Raw genomic sequence first — 860 nt, 5'->3', positions numbered from 1 at the left:
AGGTGAAATTTCGGGAGAAAAATGCAATTTGAATCATTAATTGGTTTTACTGCCCTGTGCTACCAACCACTCTGGTATCCAGTGCCAGGTACATGGGATTGGTGGTGTCCTTTGTGTTAACCCTTATCACCACACTACACAAAGCTAGATCTGATTTGAGGTGGATTCCTCATTGACAAAAATCCTGGGAAGCTGCTTTTAGTAAACCAAGAGACTCTTTCCAACCCTACATTTAAGTGAAATTTCTGTCATCATGTCCTCCGATGTTTGCTGGGATTTCATGAGATGCAGATAGGCACTTGAAGATAATTTAAATTCAAGTGCATGCTTGAGAAAATTATTATTTATAAAAATGAAAGGACTTTTTTTTCCTATGTGCTGCCACTTTGAATGACCCAGAATTATTTACACTGCATTATTGGAAATATCACTGTGATCTTAACTCGGGATTGTGTCTCCATCCTTTTCTTCATCTTCCATAATCACTGTTTGCTTTTCTTCTGTAAGCAGCTTAGTGCCTTAAAAACAGAAGGACACACACACACACACAAAAAAAAAAAAAAAAGAGAGAGGGAAAAAAGGAATTTATTTAAAATATTAGTTTAGAAAATATCAGTATAAGAAGAATTTTTCAGTCCTCTTTAATTTCTTAATCCTAATGTAGTTTTCCAACATCATGGGAGTTACTCTTCATTTATTTCTGGCACATCAGTCTCCTGATATTTAGTGAACTAGAACTGGATCACTGCATTTTTAGCTAAATTTATCAGGCACCCTTAAATCCAGTGTATTGCTGCTGCCTGTGAAAAAAGACACTGAAGTTTCACCTGAAAACCTGCTTGTTAAAAGGGTTTGGAAAG

At 36.0% G+C, this 860-nt stretch overlaps 1 protein-coding gene across 1 annotated transcript in view; it reads right to left on the bottom strand.

The window, feature by feature from the left end:
* Window positions 1-342: 342 nt before the first annotated feature.
* The window catches only part of PPP1R17 (protein phosphatase 1, regulatory subunit 17), a 10,576-nt gene continuing 10,058 nt past the window's right edge, over window positions 343-860 (bottom strand). The window contains exon 4 of the mRNA XM_010286174.1: window positions 343-518. Within this exon, the coding sequence (XP_010284476.1) occupies window positions 439-518 (80 nt within the window). The 3' untranslated portion in view covers window positions 343-438. The remainder of the gene's footprint in view (window positions 519-860) is intronic.

This window comes from Phaethon lepturus, unplaced genomic scaffold (genome assembly GCF_000687285.1).
Source record: "Phaethon lepturus isolate BGI_N335 unplaced genomic scaffold, ASM68728v1 scaffold47084, whole genome shotgun sequence".
NCBI lineage: Eukaryota > Metazoa > Chordata > Aves > Phaethontiformes > Phaethontidae > Phaethon > Phaethon lepturus.
This window is presented reverse-complemented; position numbering and strand designations above follow the sequence as displayed.